The sequence below is a fragment of the Wolffia australiana genome, chromosome 2 (assembly GCF_029677425.1).
Source record: "Wolffia australiana isolate 7733 chromosome 2, ASM2967742v1".
NCBI classification, from domain to species: Eukaryota; Viridiplantae; Streptophyta; class Magnoliopsida; order Alismatales; family Araceae; genus Wolffia; species Wolffia australiana.
In genome coordinates this window covers 10,745,279-10,767,500 of record NC_135836.1, presented here as the reverse complement: position 1 = coordinate 10,767,500, position 22,222 = coordinate 10,745,279, and the positions used below count along the sequence as shown (strand labels likewise).

General features: G+C 39.6%; 2 protein-coding genes across 3 annotated transcripts; both read left to right on the top strand.

Moving 5' to 3' along the window:
* Window positions 1-1,097: 1,097 nt before the first annotated feature.
* Window positions 1,098-3,461, top strand: LOC144716808 (uncharacterized). Its single transcript, XM_078592058.1, has one exon. It carries the CDS (start codon window positions 1,182-1,184, stop codon window positions 3,333-3,335), a length of 2,154 nt encoding a protein of 717 aa, XP_078448184.1. The 5' UTR covers window positions 1,098-1,181; the 3' UTR covers window positions 3,336-3,461.
* A 16,261-nt stretch (window positions 3,462-19,722) lies between these two features.
* LOC144716807 (uncharacterized) lies at window positions 19,723-21,852 on the top strand. Of its 2 annotated transcripts, none has more exons than XM_078592057.1 (6): window positions 19,723-20,127; window positions 20,345-20,452; window positions 20,594-20,740; window positions 20,837-20,897; window positions 21,037-21,132; window positions 21,505-21,629. In XM_078592057.1, exons 1-5 carry the CDS (start codon window positions 19,744-19,746, stop codon window positions 21,123-21,125), a joined length of 789 nt encoding a protein of 262 aa, XP_078448183.1. In that variant the 5' UTR covers window positions 19,723-19,743; the 3' UTR covers window positions 21,126-21,132; window positions 21,505-21,629. The 2 variants fall into 2 exon arrangements, with proteins under 2 accessions (XP_078448183.1, XP_078448182.1); XM_078592056.1 differs by lacking the exon at window positions 21,037-21,132 and adding an exon at window positions 21,708-21,852 and having other exon boundaries at window positions 19,724-20,127.
* Window positions 21,853-22,222: the final 370 nt, after the last annotated feature.

The following is a 22,222-nucleotide window of genomic DNA, read 5'->3' as shown; positions in this document are numbered from 1 at the left end:
CCTGCACGTACTTTCACCTAGGATTGCATCACATCACGCAGACGCATCACCATAGGTAAACACCGACGGACGACGTCTTCGACGCCCCGCATTAAAACTGGTATCCAAGCATCATCTCGGTACCCATTTGGACGACGTTAGCAACGCCATAGTGCATCAAATAAAAACTAAAACACCTATGTAATCTGCATATATGATTTCTTATACACTGAAAATCGTATTCAATTTCTTTAAAGGCAAGAACCATGAGACTAGTTGAACATCAGCAGACTTTCACCATTCCACACTACTTTTATACCCGAGTTGAGTGAGGTCCTCAGAGGTATAGTTCCGGATCGCCCGAGAAGTGGACGGTGGACGGGACGAGACGAAGATTGTGTCGTTGGACGTTCGGATATTTCAACTTCGTCCAAATTTTCCCGTCCAGGGATTCATCCATTGAAGAAAAAAATCATCCGCATCACGACTTTGCCAGTTTTGTACCGTCCGGAGAAAAATCATCCCCTCCCTCGTCCTGGACAAAAAAATCATGCTTTAAATGTTTAGTATACTTTTCTAAGTTTTTAAGGATATATGGAGGAGAGAGAAAGCAGACATACATATGTACAATTACTTTTGGGAGGTGAAAAAAAGCAGGAACTTTGCTGCAAAATGTCAAGGAATTGATTAAGCAATGCCACGTGGAAAGATCTCAACTGTCGGAAGCAAATCCGACTGATTTTCATCCATCCCTTACGGTCAATCGTCCAAGACCTCTGGACGGGAAGGTTTTTTAATCTGACAATAGGAAAAACGTCCCGTCCATGCGGCCAGGACGAATCTCCATCCCGGTTGTCGTCCAATGTGGCGGAGGTGACAATTGTTTCGTCCTGGGACAAAAAAACCGTCCTGTTCGCATCCCTGCACCATACTCGGAGTTCACGGACACCTCCTATCCTCTCTCCTGTATCGCTTTCCACCGATGTCGTGGCCCCTCTGATAATTCAATAAACTGGTGGCTATCAGTTGTTTCAAAGAGTTTATCCGAAGGCCGGCTTCATTAATGAAGTTAACTCAGTCACATGCGTAGAGAAGCGCTACTTCCATCTTCTATCAGAAACTTTGACTGATTTAATGGTTATACTTTGCGTATACCGTTCCTATCGGGATCTCAGAATCAGCGAGAAGGGGGGGGAGGGAAGATGAACGGTTGCAACGCAGATGGAGATCTCGACGACTCCGAATTCTCACGGCCGATGCCGTTGATCGGCCTATACATCGCATCTGTTTCTGCGCTGTGCGCCATGCTCATGGGGGCGGACCTTGTTTTAGCCCTCCGTCGGCGTAGACTTTGGTTTCCCTGCAAATTCTTCTCTCTCAACTCCACCACGCTAACTCTTTTGGGCATCGCAGTAAAGCTCCCCGTAGACATCAACACCGCCATGCCAAGCCACTGGGACCAGCTCTCAAAGCTCAGCGGCGCAGTCCTCGTCTGCACTGCCATGGCCAACACCATGCCTTCACTAGGTTCCAACGACGCTGCTCTCTCTGACACCTCCGCCCTCGCCATTCTTGTTATAACAGTCACCGCAAATATTATCACAGAGATGGCAACAGGCGTCGTCTACGTCTTCCGGGTTGAGCACATCATCGTAATGTCTGTTATGATCGTTCTCCTGGCAATCTCCATCTCCTCTGCTCTGTTCGTGCAAACAACGAAGAACTGTCTGGGGAAGAAGTACGATTTCATTCGTGGGGAGATTGGCGATGACCCAGATATCTCCGTTGAATGCTTGGAGAGATGTGTGGAGAAGTATTCCTTGATGGCTTACGCGTCTAACTCCCAGCACGTATTGGGCCGGTCCTTGACTTGCGCTGCCGCTGGCGGGTTCTCTCTCCTTGCTGCCGTTGTATTCCTTAGAATTTTCGTTATCACCGTCTTCAGAAAGTCTGATGGGTTTTGCAAAGGCGAGTCTGACTACCAATCTACGACGTTGCTGGTGGTAGTCTGCCAGGCTGTCTCCATTATCATCGGCACAGTCGCTCCCCTTTGCAGATACCTGCTTAGCTCCAGGGATAAGAAGCTTGAGGGGATGAAATTGTTCACCGTGGAAGAGTATTGGCTGGGAAGGCTTAAAGACTGGAGAGATTTACCTCTATTTAAAGGGTTCCATCAGGGTTCTTGGATGCCCAAGCTGGCCTGGTACGGCTACAAATGGGTCATGAACTCTCTTATTGCAGCCCAAACGGCCGTGATAGTGCTCTGCAACTTCATCTCCCTCCCCCCAGCGTTGGTCATGCAATTAGTGAAGGCTTCCCATCCCATTTGGGAAGACTCCCCTGGAAGAGATCTAGAGGATTCAGAAGGAAGGGGGGAATCCCGAGATGTTGGAGATCTCTCGAGGTTTGTGCTGGTTCTTGAAGGGGAGGACCCTTTGCTAGAGCCACTTATGAGAAACGGGCGTTTGGAAACGCAGAGTTCTTTTGACAAGGGAAGGACGAGGCGGCCAGAGGGGTTATTGGGCCTTCTAAGGGAGAACTGCTCGCCCGGGTTTATGAGGCTGGGGGAGCTCGGGATAAGCTCAAGTCAAGAGACAAATGAAGATGTCCCAGAGCATAACTCTTGGGCCCTACCAACGGTGGCGTTGGCGAGCATCGTCTTCCACCTCCCTGGGATCGAACAGCGGTTAATCAAATCTCTTCTGCGCAGCGTAGGGAAGAGTCTTAAATACGTTCGTCTTGTTGATAAGCACCTGGACGAGCACGGGCTTGTCAACGCGTCTGAAGCTGCGGATATTTTGTGGGAGAAGCTCGATCTTTTCGGGCGTTGGCACTATAAAAATCTTAAAGAGAACGATGGAAACGAAGGCCAGACAGGAGTCAGAGAAATATTGCAAGGTCTGGAGAGCATGGGAAAGAGCTGCATGGAGCGTGAACTGAGTATGAGACGACGAGAAAGGCGATCTTGCCCGTGGGACTGGCCTCCAAAGGCTTTGGCTGGGTATTATGTGCAGAGGGTATGTTGTATAGCAAGGCAGCGTGATAGTAAAGACTTAACTCCAGAGGGGCTTTTCCGGTGGCTCTGTGAGGCTATCGCCGATGTCATCGGCGCTTGCCTGACGAACCTCCCGCGTGTGGTCTTGATGGAATGTATGCGTGGAAAAACGGAGTATAGAGAGGAGGGTGCGCGTCAAGCCGCCGTCCTTTTCGGGGAGGCTAAGGAAGTTCTCAGATTTCTTAGGGAACGGGCAGAAGCTCACGGACATGTCTACCCTGCTCGAGACTTGCGCTATAGGATCGATTCATGGGCCTCCAGACCGTACTTAGACATGCAATGGAACCGTGTAGACCTTTAAGGCATCGCCATCGTCTTGGATGGTTTCATTCGCTCTCTAACATGTACTTTATAACATTAATGAAGATTGTGGTTGAACACAAGTCAGGTTTCCGAGTAAAAGCAATGTATTTTTTTTTAGAGATTTATTTTTCAAATGTCAGTTTCCCTTAACTTTTGGCTTCTCTAGTGATTACCCTTCATTAATAAGCCATCGTCTGATTATACAGAAAAATCCCTACACGAGGCTGAAATGGATTTTCATTGGAGAATTCATCATCATGTTTGTTGTGTTCTCATGTCTGCTGATATTCATTTGTAAACATCCCGGTCAGATATACCATTCAAACGGCCTGAATCATTATGCTAAGTAATAACGTATGATTCATCAATCAGAAGAGCATTTATTCAGTATCCCAATCTAGTCTAGACGTGATACAATCATTATGTAATCTGAGTGTATCCTTGTGTATGAAATTTCATCCGTAGGTACATATAATAAATAATGAGATAAACGTTTTAGTACGTATACGTCTCTTGAAGAAAAATTACCCAGGATGGAAGAAATCCAAGCCCCAAGATGCTACGGTTGAAATGTGGAATCAACTAGGACAATATAAATATGTCGTACAGAGACAGATAATAAGAACCTCTTTATGTCACCGGCATGACATCAATGTCCAAGGCTCTCAGTGCAGGGCACTGGCTTCTAGTGTGGTGCAGTAAAGCAACTCCTCCTTGAACTCGCATGCCAAGGGAGTAACCACCAAGGAGTGATGAAGACAAAACAAGGGGGAGAGAGAGAGGAGAAAAGAGGAAGAGACAAGAAAAATAAACAACAGAAAAACCCTTGACGGATGTAGTTCGGATTAGGGTTCAAGGGGGATGAACACCCCTTTAAATAAGAGAGAAATGGGCGACCAAATGGGCCATTTCCTCACAAAGAGACAAGAGAAGAAGGGGGCGCCTGGCACTTCCTTTCTCAAATGGGCTTTGACCAGTCAAGCCCCCCTCTCCCGCAAGGGGGGGGGAGGGGGGGGGCTGAAAAATCCCCAACAACCTCCGTGCTGTAAATTCATCCACTGCCAGAGTTTTGGTCAAAACTTCCACATCATAGCCATATAAGTTTATTTTTCTTAGATTTCATGGAGCATTTAAATGTTTATTTAATGTATTTTTTAGTGATAAAAGCTTATTGATTTTTTAAAAATTAAATATATTATTTAATTCTTTGACTGGGTTGATGGATCAAGGAGCATATCTGATAGTGCCAATTCAAACGAAATTGGTCACCTTGCTCCTTGACTGGATCAACTTTTGTGGCGGTGAAATAACTCCAACAAGATGAGAAGCTCCATCTATGGCCCAGGAATTCCTCACAAGTAATGGGACACAACAACAGGAAAATTACTTAAACACAAATTATTATTGTTGATATACCCCTTTCTTATTTTCATGGTCATCGCTAAAACACAGAGAAAATGGAATTTCACTCGTGAAGTGTGAGGTTGTCATAAAAGTCTGCATACATTTTCTAAGTTTCCTTACTCTTATTTCTACATGCCCAATATGTTTAATGGTCATTTCTTATAAATCTCAGATTCCATAGATCTTCCATTTAAAAATGCTCCTTGCATTGGACCTTTATTATTTCTATTTTTCATAAGTACAATATTATCAAGTTTTATATCCTGAAAGCCAATCTAAAATTTTGACAGTATTATAATAATTGTGTGATGTTTATAATGAAATCTAAGAATATGAGCAATGATGGGTGAATTATACGTCTGTGACCTTTGAACACATATCATAAATATTTTGATGTGTAGAATATTATAAAATCACAAGTAAATATCAGGATGCATATCACTAATTATTCCTTCTCATGTGCTGATGATGGTTGAGCATGTAATCATTTATGGGGGTCACAAAGGATAGTGTGATTTTAAAGAAATATTTTACTAATTGCTTTGTATAAATGCCCACATTCTATTTTACCGGACTAGACCAGATCAATTCATGTGAAAAAAAAAGTGTTCACTAGACCAATAACAAAATGGTTTCTTATGAATGGACAATTTTGTCATGAGCATGATCTACAATTCCATTATCATTGGAGTCAGACTCCTAGTTCATATACAACAACATATCCATGAAGGTGATGATGTTGTGAACATGTGATCATCAACCTTCATTACAATAGGATTTTCAGTTAAGAAGATGATGTAATTAAAATATCTGTAAATATCCAAAAATGACATTTTCAATACTTTCCCAATGCATCAGTTCTTACAATCAAATATATCCCAATTTATTCTACGAGTGTTGCATGGTTGAGGGAGTATATTCCCAATACTGATGACAGAATGTTTTATGAAATATGTGTTTGCACCCCTCGTAGTTTTTGGAACATAATATATAGGTTGGTACTTTATGTGTTGGTGACTCAAACATCAGATTAAGTTAAATTGATTCAATTTCACTATGTTCTAGATATAATCAATGAATACGGATGGCTGATAATGAGTTAATAGGTAAATGGAATTATCATCTATTCCAGTATATGAACTGAAAGACTCACAAATATCTGGTCATTAGATTTCAAAGGAAATATGTAGTATAAGGTTTTCAACATAAATTATGTCATTTTTAATAAGAATTCAAATACCAAAGTAAGATAAAATCCTTGGGCACCCAATTTGCTCATTCCTTCTCCTTGAGCATCCTCCCTAGTTTAACTGTATGGGTGCTTATTTAGAAGAAGACAAGGTTATTTGACATGCTGAAAACCACTTGGACATGTGTAGAGGCAATGAAGTTGCACATCCTGAGACAATTATGTAATGAACCAACATATGATATGAATCTAGATATTACGAGATAATCGAGTGTTCTGGTTTCAAGTGTTTTTTTCACTTATGATTTTACTTTTTGTTTTTCAATTTCATGAATCCTACTTTTATTTTCCATCATAGCGCAACCCAAACTTATATCATTCTATCTCAGCCGTTTTATTTGGTTGGCCAAAACATGATCAAATTGACCAAAATTATTCCATGATAAGCTGATAGCAGGAAGCAGCCCAAGCCCCAAGGAACGTCTTCAGAGATGCCGCCATCATCAGCGACATCACCGCTGGCTCATGTTCAGCCTGCCCGGCAAGCCAAGGCGACCACCCGAACGCCCGGATTCAGATATTCTGAGTAAACGGTGCACTGTATTCATTTTCTGTCATTTTTGTCTGTGTCTTTTGATTCATGTTTTCATCCGCATTTTCATACGTCTCCCGCCTTCATATTCCCTCAGTGACAGGGAGAGAAACTTTGGGTTTAACCTCTTCTTTATCGTCCCCTCCTGCCCCTTCCGCTGACCGGGCCATGATCGGCCAACTACTCCCTTGACGCTGGAGTAAAACCCTTTTGATCATGACCTGGGAGCCCACGGTGATCAACTGCCTGGCCGGATCATGCTGAGACTGGCATAGTGCAGCCTAGACATTGTCCTTCTGTTCTGTTCGTTTAAAACGAACAAAAAATTTGCACAAACGAACCGCACAAACGTGTGCTATTCTTTTTATGCGCAAAAATTCGAACAGATGTTCGAACAATTCGCACAAACGAACAAAATTCGCACAACCGAACAAAATTCACACTACCGAAAAAAATTCGCACAACCAAACAAATTCACACAATCGAACAAATTCGCACAAACGAACACATTCGCACAAAGTGAACAAATTCACACAAACGAACAAATTCACACAAACGAACAAATTCACACAAACGAACAAATTCTCACAATCGAACAAATTCGCACAAACGAACACATTCGCACAAACTGAACAAATTCGCACAAACGAACAAATTCGCACAAAACGAACAAATTCACACAACCAAACAAAATTCGCACAAAAATAGAAAATTATTATTCGCAAATTGCATAAAATGCACTAAATTGCAAAAAAAATTATTCATCTACCAAAGTATATTATACTAAGAATAATCTAATTCATTATGATGTTATACTAATTCACAACACGTAAGGCACAGAACACCATATTCAGTATAATTCTATCAGTACAAATCTAACAGTCACTGAATCTAGTGATAATGGCATTTATATTTTAATGGTACCTGATATGTGAGGGGTTTATGTCATTGTTGTCACTTAGATTTAAGGAAAAAATTTGGATTATTTTAATGAATTCATTTGGCAATTTAATCAGAAGAGGGGATTGTACTGAATTCATTTTGGTAATTCATTTCACTTCATTGGGTGACATAACTGAATTCATTCGCTTTTGAAGGGAAGGAATTAATTAATTTAATAGATTTTTGAGAATTAATTTCATTAAAATGACTTACATGAAACGGAGTGTACTTCCATATTTTTCTCGAATTTGGTTAGAGGGTGGAACAATTACATTTCAATAATAATATATTTAGGTATTTGTTCAATAATAATAATATTTTTTTTAGTTCTCATACCTAAGAAACAAGGTATGATGGGTGTATCCAAACCGTAATGAAGTCAAGATGCCGTTTTTGAAATCAAATGTTAGGGTTCCTAGTTTTGTCAGAGAGAGAGCAAGAGAGATGGAGAAGGAGAGGGAGAGGGAGAGAGTGAGTGAACGAGAGAAGAAGAGGGAGAGGGTGAGGGTGAGTAAGAGAGAGGAAGACAGAGGGAATGAGGGCGACGGTGAGAGTATGGGACAGAGAATTGGAGAAGGAAAGGCATAGGGAGATAGAGAGACGAAGAGAAAGGGGGGATTAAAGACAGAGAAAGGGAGAGTTTGATAGATAGAGAGTAAGGGAGAATAAGAGAGAGAGAGAGAGAGAGAGAGAGAGAGAGAGAAAATCAAAGAATTATAAGGAGAGAGAGAATCGGAGATAGATGAAGAGAAGAACAGAGAATGATAGAAAGGGAGAAAGAGATAATTAGGGGGAGAGGTCAGAGATTTAGAGAGGGAGGAAGAGAGATATAGAGATAGTGATAGGGACAAATCAGAGAAAAAAAGATAGAGAATTTGAGAGAAAGATTGAGTCCGAGATTTAGAGAGGTAGTGAGAAAAATAGGTGAAAGGAGGTTTTTAGATAGTGAATTAGTGGGAGGGCGAGAGGAGGAGAGAATTAGACGTAGAGCAAGACAAAAATCAGAGAATTAGGGAGAGAGAGAATTAGAGATAGATAAGGAGAAAAACAGAGAATGATAGAAAGAGATAATGATATTACTAGGGTGAGAGGAAGAGAGAATGACCGAAAGAGAATTAGGGATAGAATTGGGGGACTAGAGAGAGAGAAAAATCGAGATTTAGGGATAGAAAATTGAAGAAATAGAGAGGGAGAGAGCGAATTAGAGATAGAAGAAGACCAGATTAGAGATTTAGAGAGAGAAAGAGAGATGCAGAGATGCGAGAAAGAAAAAAAACCATCGATCAGGACTCGAGAATCTTTCAGATTTCAGATTTCAGAACAACGGAAGATCTGACCAATTTATCAGCAAAGACTCGATCAGATTTTTTCGGAAGATCGAAGAACAAAAATATGACAAGTTTATCTGCAATGCAGATAAAACCGTCGATCAGAACTCAAGAATCTTTCAGGTTCCATCAGAAAAAACAATTAGAAAGATTGGACTGCTATTTTTCCTTGATCTGACCAATTTTATTCGCAATGCAGATTAAGCCGTCGATCAGATCTCCAGAATCTTTCAGATTTCAACGGAGAAAAACAATTTAGAATGGTCCGACTGTTCTTTTTTGTGTGATCTGACCAATTTTATTCTGCAATGTAGATAAAATCGTCGATCAGAACCAACGGAAAAAAAAACAAAAAAAGATAAATATGACCGTTTCTTTTTGCATGATCGAACCAAGTTTATCCTCAACGCAGATAAAACGGTCAATCAGGACACAATAATCTTTCAGGTTCCATCGTAAAAAAACAAATAAGAAAATATATGACTGTTTTTTTATCATGATCTAACAAATTTTATCTGCTATGCAGCTCAATTGTTGATCTAAATTCAAGAATCAAATCAGAATTCACCTATAAAGGAAAAAAAACAGCAAACACAAGTCGAGAAAGAAACAGATAGTTAGAACCGAACAAGATAGCATCAGAATATTAGAAAGAAAGAAAGGAGAATCAAAGAAACATACAAAATCCCGCCTCCACTTTGACCCTCGTCTGAATCCGCTGCTAGAGATGCGAGCTCGGAGTAATCTGCATTGCGAATGATGAGGATTGAAGACGTGAAGGAGTCCACGGGAGAGAGGCCGGATAAGGGTGTCTAATGGCTGTCATCGAGACTCAAGAGAGATGGAGGGATGAGATGGGATTGAAGAGAGGAGATGGGATTCCGAGAACGAGGGAGGGAGACTGGGACAGTGGGAGCCTGGGAGTGGGACTATGAGAAAGAGAACGAGCGTATTTTTTTTCCTTAAAAAAACCCTTTAGAAAAATGCACAATGGGAACCACACAGCCATCTGTGCAAAGTTCTTTTCGTTTTCATCAGTGTTCTGTTCGGAAATCCGTACAATTCACGCAATTTGCTCCAATTTGCACCATCCGAATAGAATGAACATGTCTAGTGCAGCTTGACCGGGTGCGGCCCAGAGATTTACCCTAGACGACTCCCCTCACTGCTGGTCAAAGTTTTGACTCCGGTGGTAGGATTCACTCCTCGGGTCTATCTCACTCGGCCTCCCTGCACGGCTTGTTGGGCCCTCTCTGGCGCCTGCCTAGGCACCACGGACCCTCAGTGTGTGACCTTGCCGATGCTTGATAAGATTAAAAATGTAAGTAAAATATGTCGTTGTTTGGGCTTTTAGACATGCAATAAAATTTATAATTTCCCTTAATCACTAAATATGAATATAGAGCAAGCAAGGAGTCGAACCACAGGGAGGCAACAAATGAGAATTTTTATCCAATTTGAATAAATTAATTCAAGAGTGAATTAATTTTGCAATTTATAAATCTTAATTATCCTTAATAATATTCTTTAATTAATCAAAATTAAGTAAAACTTAATTTTGATTTTAATATTTGGGTCAGAAAATTCAAGATAGGAATATTATAATTTTAAGCTCAGATTAATTCAGATTATTAATTTCCCAATTATTATAAATTTTAAAACAATTTTATGAATTAAAATTGGGAATTAAATAATCAAGAAAGAAATTTTTATATTGGAGTTAAAGATAGAAGAATTTTCGATTCAGATTTTATTTTTAGGTTTTTTATATATTAAATTAAATTCCTATTCAATAAAAATCGAAATCTAGAGAGAGAAACTAAACAAATCAACCTAGAGAGAGAAAGTGAAAAAATTGGGGAAAAGATGAAATCCAACCCTAAATCAAAAATCTAATGAATCAGTATTGTTTTAAATTGATTTAGAATTAAGGATCAAAAACCAGATCTTGAATCGGAATCAAAACGAAGTGCTAATCTCATTCAAAACAAACTTGTAGGGCATGTACATTTCGCCCATGCCTTGGCGTTTTAGAATCGTTCAAGAAGATGATTGAAATAAAAATCAGAGACTTACAAAATTGAGTTCAGAAGCAAGATCTGTCGACTTCAAGAATCCCTCCTGTGTCCTTCCTGGCCAATTGCTTGGGGGAGATCATCCAAAAGTGAATTTTGGCCTTTTCCAAACATTCATTTAAAGATCCAACCGTCTGGATTGTAGAGGAGGAAAAGACGAACCTACCCTCATAATTTCAGCCCAATCGGACTTGTAAATCTCAAGATATCAAGGTTTTAGTGAGGGTAATTTTGAGCCATTGGATCTCTTGAATTTAGTTAAAAATCGAATTTATTTGGTTGGCTGGGTTGATTTCCTCGTTTTCCCCGTCCTCGGATCGCGTGCAGGCTTCGTTGTCCGCGTCGGCCGCTCGTCATTTGAACTGCTTTTAAAAAAAACACAAAAAGACAAAAAAAAGAACTTTTGTTCTCGGTATTTAAATGCCACGTTCTTCTCTCTCTCTTCTGCCGCTATTCTTTTCTCTCTCTTCTCTCTTTTATCTTATTTAAATCATAGCCTTTAATGTTGACTATTCCTCTCTCTCTCCTCTCTCTATTTATTATATAATAATAAATCATAGGCGCTATTCTCTTCTCTCTCTTCTCTCTTTATATTATTTAAATCATAGCCTCTAATGTTGACTATTCCTCTCTCTCTCCTCTCTCTATTTATTATATAATAATAAATCATAGGCCCTATTCTCTTCTCTCTCTTCTCTTCTTATTCCGCAGCCGTTATTTTTTACCATTCTTCTCTCTCTCCTCCTATAATAATAATAAAAAATATCCTCCTTTCTTCTCTTTCTCTCCTCCGATCATTCTCTCTCTCATTTCTTATTTAACAAATATATCCCTTCATTCGCCCGAAATTCGGGCGAATGACGTGGATATTCATAAATAAATATTTAAATAGATTTTAAATGCGAAATAAATAATATATATGTTATTTAAATATGTAAAAAATCATTTCTTGGCTAAAGAATGGTCAGAAAAATATATAAAAATAGTGGAAAATTCTAAAAAATCATGAGATCACTTACTGACCTTAAACCAAGCAATTAAAGCTCTGTAAGAAATAATTCTTCACTGAAATGATGTTAGATTCCATGTAAAAAATGATAAAAAATCTGAAATAATAATAAAATGAGAGATTAACTGATTTATCTTTATTTTAACATGATAACATGCAAATAAAATCATTAAAACACATAAATAGAGTGTAAAATTCATTAATTAATCATATTAATTTGCAAATTATCACTGCTATCTCCCCTGTTGATGTCTGACTGACCGCTCTAGCCGAGACTATCATACCTCGCCAGCTTCCTTCTCTGGCATCTCCCACCACCACCATCACCTGAGATTGATCCGGATGCACAACGTAGAAGATTTCGGCACACAGACACCAACGTGGTATGTCACCTCTCTGCCCACCCATCTCTTATTTTCTGCAGTACCCCTTTGGTTGCCTCCACTGTGCTCAGGTTAGCTATAGGTGAGAGAGACAGGTTGAGCGTGAACTACGTTAAGCTTGAGAGTCTTTGGTACGAGTCGGGTCCACCCGCCACGTGTGGGTCCCTACGGATTCAATCTGTTCGCCGCCGTAGTTGTCCTCGTCCCTTCTGACAAGGCTCGAGAGGTCAACCTATCCCCTACCGGGCGACTCCGTTCGGCTCAAAAATCGTCACCTCTTGTTAGTCGGCACTTGCACGTACTAAATCTAGTGGCGTCTCGTATTGCATCATAGCACATTTTTGTTAGAACTTCCCATCCGATGATGACACTTTTGACGTTCAATACCATTACCCTTTCTTGGCACCAAGCCATCATACTCGGTGTCGACCGTAGGATTGTTTTTATGAGATGCATGCGGATAATATTTTTTGGTCTAATCCTTATAATTCTCCCACGTCTGACAGAATGAATCATCACCTTGGGTAAATATTTCTATTACTATTCTCAAATAACTGGTCTTTCCCATTGAATACAATACATCATAACTATAATTATCTGTTTTATGCCAAGATCTAAATCTCAAACCCAAAAGTTAAACATCCATTTTCTTCATTTTTTCTATGACGATCGTACGCCACGGAACATAAGTAATAGAGTAGAAGTTCAATTTCCATTTTTAGAACTTACTTCTTTTATCAAAGGATCATAAATCCCAATACTTCAAATTACGAAGGATGATAATCCCACAAGTGTATCATACATTCCTATTTTTTCTTCAACAATAAAAATCAAATTCATTATTTTGTGTGCGCACTATTTTGAATGAAATATAGGGATATTTATAATGGTAGGTGAACGGTGATTATATCATACCACAGTGATCACTTATTCTTAAAACTATATCCTAAGTATTCTTGTTCACAAAAAAATTGGGAAGGACATCAAAGTATATAAATAGAATCACACTATCGAATCCTAGTCTCCTATTCATATAATGAAGATGATTGATGCAGTATCCATTTGTGTGGAGAAACTAAATGTAAATAGATATTCTTGTGAATTAATGAGGTTATTGAGGTGACTTGAATGAATCAAAACCATCTAACAGAGAATGATATAGATTTTGGGTTCTATAGGCCTAGATCTGGATGAACAGAACAAATTGATGCGCAGCGGAAGTCTTTTGTGAATCGAACGGCATCAACGAAAACATTGAAACAATGTACCTTTGCAAGAATCTCATTCGTGATTTCTTCAATCCCGGAGCGAGACGAGTCGAGCTTCTCAAGTGTGCAGCCTCTAGACGTATCCACGCGGCCCTCGGCACGTCGGATCTCCTCGTTCTCATTGACGAGCCCCGTTCTTTCTCCGTCGGCGTCGTTACGTCGTCTCGATCACATCAGGGATGGAGAGGGGGTTTGGGGAGAGTGGAGAAGAAGGAGAAAGGCCCCTGAACAATTCTGGCCTGGGTGAATTTCGTTTAGGGCCTTCCCCTATTTATACTAAGTGGATATTTTTCATAAAACCCCCCAAAACTTAAGTATATCTTCCAAAGTCGAAAGACCATTTGCGTGTGACCCTCTAGGCCCATGTATCATTCTAGTTAACGACTCCAGCGGCCCAATAATCTTTATTGGCCTTCCAAATCAATTAACTATATCATCATATAGATTAATTAATGTCGGATCGATTTAACCCAATCGATAGGTCGAGACTTTGACACGTGGGGTGCCAAGCTACACCTCGTGTCCTAGAAGATACAAAGGAGTGTGTATCGATTCACTCATGGAACCTGTTCGCATCAGTTATCGTGTATGTATAATCCCTCATCTACTTGACGCTCCTTGGACGACTTAGGGTATGGTCAACTGTCAAACCCTAATCGGTCATCCGAGTTAGTATTGATGCATTTCGAAATCATCGGAGAACTCTTCTCTGATATTTTACTGCCTTGGCCAAGGACTTCATTGCATCGTCTTCCTTGAGCTGTCGCCTCTTATACCGAGGGTGGACGATCCCATCTTGACCACTCAATCGCCTTTATGTACTTCTTGATGCACCTGAACTAAGACCGTTTAGAATCCCATGATTAGAGACTCGTTGGCCATAGCCAAAGTGCAACCACCCGTCCACAAGACGTCTTTGGTGTCTCAGGTCTAAGGACCACTTACACAACCATGATGTGAATCAACCTGATTGACAGTTCGGTATAATACCATTCAGGGATTCGTACGGATCAATTCAGTGAACTCTTTCCACTAAAGAGCACCCACTATCTATCCTTAGTGTCGCCACACTAATGGCAACGGGACCGGCCATACTCATCATATGAGTGAGGCTAGATAGTGCTATTCTATCTGGATGCTTTGATGTCCTTCTCGTGTATCCTTTGAATAGGAATGTTTAGAACACATGCTTAAAGACTAGTGATCTCCGTATTACGATCTCATCAAAATTCACTAAATCGGATCATGTATTCATGGACTTGATTATACGCATCACACGTGCATTATAATGAATATGTTCTATTAATGAATATGGAACGAGATGTGGAATGTGTGATTGGCTTGCCGGCACATACATTTCCATCAATAGAAGGTCAATGTAAAGTCCTAGAGTACTGATTGTCATCAAATCTTAACAATTTGCGCCATGTATGACTGAAAATGGAGTCAGAACAGACCTTTAAAACCCAATCATTTAATCATTTTTGCATGAATGGGATCTATGCATTTTCAGTTCTTCAAATGATATGGATTGACTTACTCAAGTGTGCAGCTTCTGTATGTATTCACACAACCCTGGAGACATCTAATCTCCTCCATCTTGATGATTATTGACATTGATACAGCATCATTCTTACGTCGTTAAAATCTGATCAAGAGTGGAGGGGAACCGAGGGAAGGCAGAATAAGGATGGGTACCTTAAGAATTATTCCCTGGGTTTTTTTGTTTCATAGCATTCTCTTATGTATACTTAACGAAGTATATATTTTGACATTGAACAAACCATTTTTAAGTGACGCCCCAAGTCAATGTATTATTCTGGTTAAAATTTCAAGTGGCTAATAAAATTTATTTGAAAACCTAATTAATTACCTATATCATTGTAAAAATTGTTTGATCATCAGTCTACTTAACCTTGTCAATAGGTTGAGTCTCCAACTAGTGGGGTATTGATAATTTCTTGATATTGTGTGTTCATTTATATCACCCCTCACTACATTCAATTCCAAATACTCATTATTATCATGCATGTTATCATTATTTATTACATTATCACCATTACCATGTCATTCCACTAAGTCCTATTTTTTATCTGTTTTGGGGGTTAATTATATCATGTTTGAAATTTCTCAAGGGCAAACAATTTTAAATTATCCAAATTTATTGTGTTTAGTGCAAGACTTAACTGGAAGAGTCAAACTCTTCCTAATTAGACTTTTCAAGTCAAACTAGTGATTCATGTAAACCAATAATTTTTCTGTCGAATGATTTATTTCAGGTGGAGGGGGTTAAATTTAACTAAGAAATTGAAACTTAGAAACCCATGAATAAAATTTCACTAGAACGAACCAAATAAACTAAAAGACATGAATTTTTATGCTCTGTTATTCCCATTTTATTTTTATTATTTTTAGGGTCTAAAAAGCAAACAACTATAAGCAAGGGCCCATGGCAACAACTGAGCATTCCAATCAGCCACGTGATGCAAGATGACCCATAGGGTAAGAGATCCAGATATTATGATAAATGTAGATTGACAGAACAAGAAATTGAAAGAGATAGAGATTGACAGAAATAGAGATTTAGTGAGAGAAAAAGAAAAGGAGAGATTGAAAGAGATAGAGAGTCAGAGAAAATGAGATTGAGCTCGTGAGACAGAAAGAGAACAATATATTGAGAGTAAGATAACAACAGATTGAGATATTGTAAAATAAAGAGTGAGAGAACAAGAGATTGTGAGATTAAGAGCGATAGAAAGCAACATAACTAGAGATTGAGAGAGATAGGGAGTGAGAGAAGGAGAGATTGAAAGATTTCAAGATTGAGTGTGAGTGTGAGAATGAGAGGAAAGGTGAGAGTGAGAATGAGGGGATAATATTGATGATCCCTATCATCAATAGACTATAATCGTTACATTTTTACAGTCTCATCCAGAGTGGAGGGAACCAAGGCGGGAAGCTAGCAGCAGGATAAACGCCTGATGAATTTATTCCGTGGGTAAATGTTTTTAGTGGGACTCTCATTTTTATTCTTAAATAAGTATATACTTTGACATCCAAAAACCCATTGTGTATGACTCTGGAGGCCCATGTACTATTCATGTTAAAAACTCTAGTGGCTCAATAAAATTTATTTTACAAGCCTTATTAATTGTCTATATCAGTGATATATATAAATTAATCATGGATCTATTTAAACAAATCAATGTGTTAAGTCTCTATATATATGAATACCAAGCTACATCTCATGCCCCAAAAGATACCAAGGAGTGTTTTGACTCACTCATAGATCCTTTTTTGTCTTTAGTAATTACATATGTACTTTCCTTTATCCCCCTTTATCAGCGTTCAACTGTTGAGCCCTAATCAATCGTTTTAGTTAGAGCAATGTGTTCAGAAATCATCATAAAACTCTTCTGAAACATTCCACTATCTTTGCAAAGGACTTCATCACATTATCTTCAGATTTCTCCTCATATACATAGGGGGAGGAACTAGAGGCTGAGAGATTCAGAATGAATGAGAGAGAGTGTAAGTGAGAGAGTGTGACAGCGAGAGAGTGAGAGACTGAGAAGGAATGAGAGAGTGGGAGATTAAGAAAGTTAGAAAGTGGGAGAGCGAGTGAGAGAGTGAGAGGACAAGAGGTTCCGTGAGTGAGAGAATGAGAGAATGACTGATAAAGAAAGTGAGAGAATGAAATATTGAGAAAGATAGAAAGTGATGGAATGATATATTTATAGATAGATATACAGAGGGAGAAAATGACAGATTGATAGATTCAGAGAGATAGATAGTGATAGAGTGAATGAATGAGAGATTGATAGAGGGAGATAGATAATTGAGAGACTGAGAGAGATAAAGAGTGAGAATGAGAGATAGATTGAGAGTAGAGACTGAGAAAATGGGATACTTAGGGAGATAGAAAGTGAGAGAATCAGAGATTGAAAGATATACAGAATGAGAGAATGAGATATTGAGAGATTGAGAGAAGTAGAAAACAGTAGAACAAGAGATTTAGGGAGATAGAGAGTGAGAGTAACTAGAGAAAGATTGAGAGAGATTGTACGTGTGAGAGAGAGAGAATGAGAGGAAGGATGAGAGATAGAGAGAGTGAGAGACAGCATGCGAGGATGAGATATCAAGAGAGTAAGAGAGAGAATGAGAGATCAAGAGAATCAGATGGAGAATGGTAGCATGGCTATTGACTGCTGGTGGCGATGGTGATGATGAAAATGGGTTGGGGGGACCAGCACGATTGGTAATAGTTTCTCTCTCAGAGTGTAGCAGGTAGAATACTTTCTATGAAATAATAAAATGATCAATATTCGACCTGGTTCAATGTGAGAACAAAACTAGACTAGAACTTATGGTCAGCCCTAGAAACTCAAAACAATGTTCTAGTTGGGTCCCCATTGACCAAAATTTGGTCATACTTTTTTTTCCATCGCTAGCTACGACACGATCATTTGTCCTTGCACCACAACATCATTTTTATAGAAAAAAGAGTTATTTGTCTTATGAAGTCATTAAATATAGTAGTTCAAAGGTCTTAAGTGAGAAATAAAAGGCCCTGTGAAATCAACACATGGATTATGTTTTCAGCTCAGAGGGACCTTTTGGTAGACATAGATGTACTTGTTAGCAACACTATTGAGGGGAGGGTGAGGATCTTTACCCTATGAGGTAGGCAAAGTAAAAGTATTGTGCATTTTATGCGCACAATACATATGGTCTGATACAGCCATTACATTTGGGCGCACACTTGCAAGAAGGGGTAGTGGCACCTAACCGTATCTGAGGTTATAATGTACAAGGCACTAACACCTACCTTTTTTTACGATAATGGTTGATTCATGTGTCATGAATACGTGTATACGACAAATTAGTGAGGGCTGGAGATGTGCATCCTATATTAAGATTTTTTCTGTAGGATACAAGAATTTGATATAGGAGCAATGTTTCACTGTCCAACGCAATGGAGTGCTCACTCTGTTTTGGATCAAAGGGTGCATCCTGGAATGTTTGATGTGTGTGGAGTAAAGTACAAAATTACATATCATTAACAAAGTTTCTATGTAACGATATACCGGGCGTTTTTTCAAAACACACTCTACTTAAGTTTGCTACATTCCTAGCATAAACAAGGCCTTCCTCTACTCAAGTTTGCAAGACTTATACAGTCATTTTGGTGAAGGCCTGCGTCAAAGCCGGGGTGCTGCAAGCCTGCAAGACTTCTGTTTAGGGATCAGGGAATATAAGAGAATGAAAGGGAAAGAAATGGAGGTGGCGTATTCATTAGAGGTAGATAACTTACTAGTCCCCCCACATCCCAGTTCCCATGAATTGAATGGACAATGAGATATTGCTAGAAAGATAGTCAGTGAGATATTACTAGTCAGTTTATCTATCACATCAAATTAGGGAGCAGCAGCCGTCACCCGTCACATCACACGTCATGGTCACGGCAACGTGACAGATGAAGTGACGGTGACCATGACTAAATTAGGGGCCCGTAACGGTAACCATGATGGATGATGAACTGGGGGTGATGGTGACGGGTGGGCTCAGGACATGAAGGGACTGCCGTCATGGATGACGGCAGTGACGGATTTTTAAAAAATTTAAAAATGGCCAAAAAAGTTTAAAAATCATTACATTTAAGATTTCGAGATTTCGCCACGTGGCATGGCTAACTCAATTTCATGGCATCTTGCAGAAAAGTACCTGCATTATTTCGTGCGCACAAAAGGATGCCGCCTAAAAATAATTAGACATATGCCCCTCTGATGCTCTCACCTTCATATAAACAGTATTCCTCCCTCAAATAGGGTTTATTTTTCTCGTCACACGTGATGGTGACACCGTTCGGCGACGGTGACATGATGGTAAGCCACAAAGAGGGACGTGTGATGCAAACATGACAGATTTTTCTAAAATCTGTGGAAGTGTGACAGGACTTTGACGTGACTAGCTCAGTGATGCTATCCGGTGACAGCTGCGTGAAGGGACGCTGCAAAGAGGGACGCATGACAAAAAGGGACGCCAAAAAGAGGGCGACGTGATGGGACGCCACAAAGAGGGATGCGTGATGTGAATGTGACCGATTTTTCCAAAAACCGTTGACGAGTGACGGGACGGTGACGTGATGAAACATCAAACTATACCAATTATAATTTATCACAGAGTGTGTGGGGTCGGCGTGTTCGTCAGAGGAAGATGGCGAGAGACAAGGTCACGCCCGCGAGGAAATCTACGAAGAGGAAAGTCGTTGGAGGTGCGAGCGGGCGCGATGAAGGTCAGACGTCGGAGTACGAACAGCAGAGGCTTTCGAGGATCAGAGAGAATCGAGAAAAGCTGGAGGCTTTGAAGCTTCCCAGTCTCGCCTCCTCTCTGTTGGGTTCTTCTGGGTCATCTGAGAACCCAATCAACCCTTCAGAGGAATTCGAGGTTAAGGATAGGAATTCAAGACGTGGGAAAGGTGAAAGGAGCGAGGAGGATGGGGATGATGACTACCAGCCATCGGAGGACGATGAATTCAGTGGGGAATCGTCGTCGAGGGAAGAGGACGCTGAATACGAGGACCAAGCACCGAAGAGGAAGGTAGTGGTGATTTCTTCTTCGAAAATGATATTTTTTTCTGAATCTGAAGATTGTTTTTCTTCTTCTGCATTCCAATCTTCCAATTATTTTCTTCTTTTACTGTAGAATGCATTGGCCGAATTAGATTCCTCTGGGCTTTTAGTGTTCATTACCTCTTTTTTCTTCTGATTAGTTATTATAATTTTTTTCATGCTTCTTTGATGCTGGGTATTGTCAGGGGAAGAAGAAAATTTCTTCAAATTTGCAAGGGGGGAATGAGACGTATATTGTTGGAAAGAAGAGCAGCTTGATTGTTATGGACGAAGACGATCCAGATTTGCAGCAGGTGCGTTCAACGTTTTTTGACACTTTTTGGCCTTCTCTGACCTCTTATAAAGTTTCAACTATTTGTTCAAAAAAAAAAATAAAGTTTCAACTGTAGCACCGATTTTTGATTTGATAGAAAATAATCCGGATTTTCATACAGGCCATTGCTTTATCTCTCGAAGGGCCAAATGATAATGCAATTAGTGGGAAAGGCGAAAACGATTGTAATTGCTCAATCTCTGGTGTTCAAGAAAAGTTGGACAATATTGTCAAAAATGCAGGGGCTTGTGGAAGGAAAAGAAAAGGGGTTTGTATCTTAATCAAATGACTTCTTTTTCTCCACCGGCTGATAGCTTATTAATGTTTCAGCTTTTTTTGGCTAATTACATTTTCTTGCGGACAGAGCATGAAGAGACCCCAAATGACCAAAGACGACCTGATTGCTTTCTTCTTCTCCTTTGATGGTACTTCATTAGCGAGATGTCTTGACTTCAATATTTTTTAAAATTTTGCTTTCATTATTAATCTTCCGGGCTTTTCCAAATCATCTGCTTTTCAGTGTCCGGATTTTATTCATCCTGTCATCATTTCCTTTGCTCACAGGGATTCTGCTTTTTGGGACTCATTTGACGGCAATGTTAAAACTTCCTTTAATCTTTTACGTGTGGATCAAGCCCTTTTTTGAGATTTAGTTGGCAAGTAATACCCGTTAACTTTCGGTTTTGTCCCTTAATTCTTTTTTCAAAATTTTGATAATATGTTCCCATGATTAAAATATATCCATGCCAACAGTTGGCAGGTCCATCATGTATTCTGAAACACTAAAATACTTGGAACTTCTAATATGGGTACTGTTAGATTATGTCAATGTAACTATTGGATTTGCCTACTAACCCGACGGCACTGTCTCTTTCTGGCAAAAGGAGTTTTACTTTGCGAGGGTCTGTCTTGAGTTTGAGATGAACATGGGGGAGAGAGAGAGAGAGAGAAATTTTCACTGATTCTTTTTTATGCAGAGCTGCCCATTCTTTCCCTTTATCTCCCTTTCATGAATTAATGTTCTCTGAGCAGAGGCAGGAAACGGGCAGATAAGGGCGCACGATTTGAGGAGAGTAGCATCGGCCAATGACTTCACCTGGACAGATGATGAAATAGAAGACATGATATATCTTTTTAGTACCAACGGAAGTGGAAAGGTATCCCACTTAAACTTCAATTAATAAAGTTATTTTGCATTTTCTTTTTCTGCATCTGATTCAGCTTTTCCTTTTCAGCTTAGCTTGGACGACTTCACCAAAATTATTTTGCGGTGCAACTTTCTGAAAAATTCATAGCTGCCTAACTATGCCAAATGTAAATTCAATACTGAGTCTCACTGAAGGTTAATTCATAGGCATAAAGCTGAGAAGGTTTCCAAAATTGCATCAATGCATCTCACTTTGAAATGCAGATTTAGTTTATTTTGATTTGCAAAAAGGAACGAATTGAGGTAATGAACAATAGTTATGGGCTGACCATCCGGTGAAGTTGAGGTAATCAATGTCTGGCGTGTACAATAATTAAACTGATGATGTTCACGGTCAGAACATTCAACTGCAAGGTTGTATTAGACTTTGGTATCCCCAATAGATCAATGTACTATAATTTAGTGTTCCAGTCTTGGTATGAGTTATCGATTGAAATACTGATGGCAATATCAGAAATGGAAATCGGGTAATCCAGTTTCCATTTCTGATTTAACCATCAGTATCTTATACTTTCATGTAAAAATGACACAAGAATAGACCTT

Bases quoted from the DNA above. Each gene is read 5' to 3' on its own strand.
- LOC144716808 (XM_078592058.1), top strand. From the start codon at position 1,182: ATGAACGGTTGCAACGCAGATGGAGATCTCGACGACTCCGAATTCTCA.
- LOC144716807 (XM_078592056.1), top strand. From the start codon at position 19,744: ATGGCGAGAGACAAGGTCACGCCCGCGAGGAAATCTACGAAGAGGAAA. The intron at 20,453-20,593 runs GTGCGTTCAACG...ATTTTCATACAG, and splicing joins ACGATCCAGATTTGCAGCAG to GCCATTGCTTTATCTCTCGA. The intron at 20,741-20,836 runs GTTTGTATCTTA...TCTTGCGGACAG, and splicing joins GTGGAAGGAAAAGAAAAGGG to AGCATGAAGAGACCCCAAAT.